Source organism: Anneissia japonica, unplaced genomic scaffold, assembly GCF_011630105.1.
Source record: "Anneissia japonica isolate Jap-2015-1 unplaced genomic scaffold, ASM1163010v1 scaffold4695_len98069_cov149, whole genome shotgun sequence".
Classification (NCBI taxonomy): Eukaryota; Metazoa; Echinodermata; class Crinoidea; order Comatulida; family Comatulidae; genus Anneissia; species Anneissia japonica.
In genome coordinates, this window is record NW_022726865.1 from 50049 (window position 1) to 55523 (window position 5475).

At 31.2% G+C, this 5475-nt stretch overlaps 1 protein-coding gene across 3 annotated transcripts in view; it reads left to right on the forward strand.

Moving 5' to 3' along the window:
• Nucleotides 1-5475, forward strand: part of LOC117113365 — a 16196-nt gene that overhangs the window by 2643 nt on the left and 8078 nt on the right. The window contains exons 2-8 of one of the 3 annotated variants that reach the window (XM_033256673.1): nt 381-513; nt 1100-1189; nt 1896-2426; nt 2773-2996; nt 3109-3358; nt 4235-4297; nt 5234-5278. In XM_033256673.1, the coding sequence (XP_033112564.1) occupies nt 1177-1189; nt 1896-2426; nt 2773-2996; nt 3109-3358; nt 4235-4297; nt 5234-5278 (1126 nt within the window). In that variant the 5' untranslated portion in view covers nt 381-513; nt 1100-1176. Of the gene's footprint in view, nt 1-380; nt 514-1099; nt 1190-1895; nt 2427-2772; nt 2997-3108; nt 3359-4234; nt 4298-5233; nt 5279-5475 lie in introns of those variants that run through there. The other 2 variants (XM_033256674.1, XM_033256675.1) reach the window with 2 other exon arrangements.

Genomic DNA, 5475 nt, shown 5'->3' on the forward strand with positions numbered 1-5475 from the left:
TACAGATTTCTCTTATTATAAAGTACAAGTTATGTTTTATAAAGAGGTATAGCATAGTAAATCATGTTTTTAACACAGGAAACTCTCATATGGTAACTAAAACAATGCTAGAGTTCAGAGTATTACTGCATTGTAATGCATATACCTATTTTAATACACTACTTTTCAATTCTTTTCCCATCGTACAAGTAAGAGCAAGTCAAGTAAGAGTTGCTAGTCAAATAAAATTCAAGATACTATAATAAAATTAGGTCAAAGGAAAGTAAACTGATATAAAATCATATATGTTAAAATTATTTTTATAATTATTATATCATTGCTTATTGATTTTGTTAGCCAAGAAAGAAAAGATGATAAATAAAATATTTATGACTTTACAGGAATAAACCTTACCAGTAACACAAAAAGTGAGCCAAGATGTGATGATACAATTCATCTAAGAGCTGAAGAGAAAGGCAACTGAAATCAGAGTGTTGGGGGGGGGGACATTTTGGTATTAAAAAAACTTACCTGGTAAGTAGAATTTTAAAGATTGTAATGCTCTTGCCAATGTAAGGGGCAACTGAGTAGTAATCGAGAATTGACTATGCAGCCCACTTTAGCTAGTTTGTAATTTGTTTATGTTATCGATATTCTAAATATTCAGAAATTTAAAAAAAAATTGGATATTAATCTACTGCCTTCAAAGAACTTTCAGTATTTTGGCTTTTTAAAACAGATGTTGAGACTTCCATGGGTTGTTAAAGAATCAGTGGTTTTAATACACGAGTTGTAATAATGCAAATTTAGTAAATGAAATGGTGTCACATGATATCCGGTAATCAGTACAGTATAAGCATTTTCTTGTAAAACATCTAAATTGGTGAAAACAAAACAGATTATTTGAATTTTTGATTTATTATTTATTATTCTTTTGACTGATAGTACATCTTTAAATGTATTAGTATTTTACTCTGAGGTTTTTAAATAAACTGCTTTGACTAAAAAGTAAAAACATTGGTGAAACACAATAAATATTTAAATATTTTATTAAAATGATGGTAATACAGTTATATAAAGAATATTAAGAACATCTTCATTTCTATTGAATCTGTTTTAGTGTGAAAGCTTGTGCATTCCAACAGTTTGAGTGAATTATTGTATAAATTGTTGTGAGAAGTAGATTACAAAGGAAGAATGGAGGAAACAGGTAAAATACTGTTTATAAAGTAATTGTTGTTGGCATTGTTGTGTGTAACTATTTCAAAGGACTTCACATTGCCCTGATCATTGGTAATAATCTTACCTGTATGTACTGTACATGCAAATCCTACCTTGCCTCTTGGAAGGTAAAGTAAATAAATATTTACAGTGAATTTCAAAGTGTATATAGTTAAAGTGACTGTCTTGTCTATTTTATCTTCCCAAATTAACATATTATTTAATGATATAAAACAACACAAATGTAGGAAAAATCGCCCATGATTACGGTAGGTTACTTGAAAATGACTAATTAATTAAACTAACAAAACCTGGATATTTTCATCTTTATTCAATGTTGGTGTACTTCATCTAAACCAACTGAATTATACACATTAAGTTTACTCTGTTACAGTAGACATTTTGGCTTGTTATACACTTCCACAAAAAGTCTTTAATGCAATTATTTTAAAATAAATTAGAATTTGTTCAGGTTTCTAAACATGTATTGATTAATTCCATTGTTTAATCTTCAATTTAGTTTTTATCTTCTTTGCTGTCTATTTTTCACTTCTATAATGATGATTTTAATGACTATAATGGATGATTAATGATGATGTTTATCAAATACACATTTTTCATTGTAGCTTAAAATTTTCCTGAATTGTATATTTCTATTATTGATGATAGTCAATTTATTTTCGCTTGTATCGTAGGACTTTCAAAAAGAGATTTCAGCCAGCTGTTGGTGGATTTTTCAAGTTGGTATGATGGACTTGGATACATCAATATGCTAAAAGTTTTGTACAACAATAGAGATCACGTGCCAATTTATAATAATTTAAATGAGGCTACTAAGGTGATGCCCTTGCTAAGTATGTTAATTGGTTCTGGGAGTTTGAGTCTAACAGATCTCACTATCCTTTATGACACAATAAAAGTTACTGGACAATTTGGCTTCAAATCCAGAATTGTACTTCCAACTTTACAAACAATCAAGGAACATGAAGTGTCTAAATTCTCATGGTACAGACAGTTCCTCTTGAAGCTAGGAATGACACTAACTGATAATGATATAGTAGCGCTTGATGTACGATATAACATGCCAGTGTTAAAGAATTATAAAGATAGCTGGCATTTGATTCTGGATCTAGAGCAAAGGAATGAGCTTTGTGAAGAAAAAATTGATGATTTCATTGAAGGATTACCAAGTGACAAAGCTCTGAAAGCTTTACTGGAACTTGAAGGTACAGAGCTATGTTTGTTAATGGAGAAGTTTACCAATTTTTTATTTTAGACAGTTTTATGTACACAACACAAGACTAATTTAAAAATTTTGTTTTTGCCTCTTGTGTTTTACCTGCAAGATTACAAGTACTCTAATATTTCACATTTCATTCTCCAGTGATGGTCTACTTTTTTAATCATGCTTAATCTAGGAACCCTCTTTATATTTTATCTATCATTTCATCCAACATTTAGAGCCAGCACTGTGCAAGTGTACGCTCAGGTAGGTTTAATTCTGAAGTTGCCATTGTCATATTGTTCAATTAATTGTAGTGTCATAATTTTTTGTGTGCATTTTTTTCTCAGTGTACAAGAGAGCAGTCAGTAAGAAAGAGGGTGAAACATACACATCTTACTACAACCGTTTGAAAGAGAATATTAGACAGTCAAACATGCATATAAGAAAGGATGTTAGTGGTGATGGGAACTGTTTTTTATACTGCATCCAAGATCAATTTGAGAGACTGGGTTTACCAAATCGATCTAGTGCACAACTCAGGGCTGATTTAGTGGACTACTTGCGACATTTGGTAATTGTGTAGATTATTCCATAGTATTATCATTATACTTCCATGGTATTATCCAAGTGTTGTTTGATACATTGTGTTTTATTGCATTTAGCAATTTCTAAATTTTTTCCAGGATAAAGAAGATCCATTGATCGCCCTTACAGATGACAAATATCTAGATGAATTGAGTAAAGATGGTACTTTTGTTGACGAGACAGCCATAAGAGGGATGTCACGAATATTAAATTACAACTTCCAAATAGTGACCAGTCAAAGAAAAAGCACAGAGCAGGGCTACTTGGTCACAACAATTCAAGAAAGTTCAAACCCAGATGGTGTAATGTTATTTGGTCAAATTGGAGAGCTACACTATATAAGCTTAGGTAAGGGATACTGTAGTAGCATAGAGGCACCGCATACACACATACATACATGCCCACAAAAACATACATGCCCACATACATACAGGTACACCATTTAACACTCCCAGAACCTTTATTATATTTCTCTTTGTATTAATAATTGAAACTTATTCAATTAATTTGGGAGGTTAAATAAGTTTATTTTTGGTTGCATTTTATATAATTTATAATAATTTATGTGACAATACCAAAAATGTGAACATGAGTGCAACTTTTGCTGTTTTTCAACTAACAGTACTATAGCAAAACTCTTAAAATTGTTATGTTGTGTAATTACTTTTAATAATTTACTTCATATTCGTAATTGGTTCTTTTAATTGTTCTATATGTGGCAAAGACAAGTCAAACCAGTCACTCGTCGCAAATTGTGTTTCAGAGAAAATAGCAAAAACATGCTAGAATGTAAAATTTTTAAAAATCTATTTTATTTCACTAAACTAAGGTTTATGTATCTATACATCATGCTGTGCTGTTATTTTTCCCAATTTCTATGTTAAAACAACACTTTTTAATGATTTTATGATAGTTTCTGCATGAGAAATGCCTGAAATCATAAACTTTGAAGGCTCATTTCTCATATATTGTTCTTCAAACAGCTATACGCTTAAATGCTTGTAACTTCAGAAGGAAATGTCGGATTTGAACGATTTTTTTTACCATTTTATAGCTCTTATTTTACTCTTTAACCCTGTATTAATAACTCAAAATCGATTTTTGCGACGAGTGACTGGTTTGGCTTGTCTTTGACACATATGTTTGTGGTTTTGGGCAATGCAATGAACAATTTTGATGTAATTTTATAGAAAATCTGAAACAATTTTCAATTTCTGTATATAGGTGATGGAGTTAGATCAGAAGTATCAGCAAGTCCAATTTTAGATAGGCCAAGTGTTAAGCAAGGTAATTGTGGTGAAATTATTTTTGCCTGATTTAATTTCATGTAAATGGAATAAACCAAATTACTATGGTTCAGTGGTGTTGCTAGAATACCAAACCTCTGGAGTATAAAAAAAAATAACAATATGCAAATATGGTATAGAATACAGTGTAATGGTTTTAAATGTTTCTTAACTGTTAACTCTAAAATTTGTTTTTAACTTTTAACTAAGAATGCAAAGAAATGTTAATAGCCCTGGTGCCTGTGACAATAAATAGGGTTGAGTGGTTAATTCCCATCGCTTAGAAATTTTACACTGGTGCAATGCAAACAGTGTTGAGAAATTGTTGTTGTACCTTACAGGGTTGTAGCTTTAGAAAACTAAGGGTAGGTGATAGACATTTTAAGTGTGGCTGGGTGATAACATTGGTAAACTTTAAATAATAAGAGTTGATTTTAAGGATGGAAAAGTGGGTTAATAAGGGTGGGTGGAAGGCCATGAAATTAGCTTTAGACTGGGTGGAAAACTTTAAGGCAGGTTGGATCAGCCCACTTCCACCCACCATAACTACATCCATACCCTTAACATTGGATTGCAGTTATCAAGTACCAAGTACTAAAACATTAATAGGCTATGCTTACTCTCTAGAATTCTCTGTAGAAAGTCCTGTCTTGTGCTTTTAATCCATTTGAAATCCAAACATTAAAATTATTGTTGTAAATCTAGAAATATGTACTATGTTTTCAATTGTAGTTGCAAACAGTCAGTTTGAGTGATAATTAATTCTGACTTGACTACATTTTCTATAAGGATTATCCTTACAAGTGCTGTTACTGGTTTCTGACTTTCTAAGCTAAGTTATTCTCCAAATTGGAAAAAATGTATTATTTTGTACTAATTTATGCTCTACTGTATTTATTTTGCTAATGTGCAAATTCAATTTCTGTTTCCTCAATAGGTAATGGAGAAGCATCAACATCAAAAAAACCAAAGTTATACAAAGGTATGTACTCGGTGCTGAATACTTGCTTAATATTTTTGTTAAACAATTGTTGGTGGGTCAAAATGCTAAGCTAGTTTCGGAGTGCTTGCCTGTTCTGTTGGTAAGACAAGTTTCTCTGATAAGGACTGTAAACCATAGACGCCTGTACACAATGCTCGTGTGCAGTATGTCATTCAAGATGCTGTCTCTTATACACA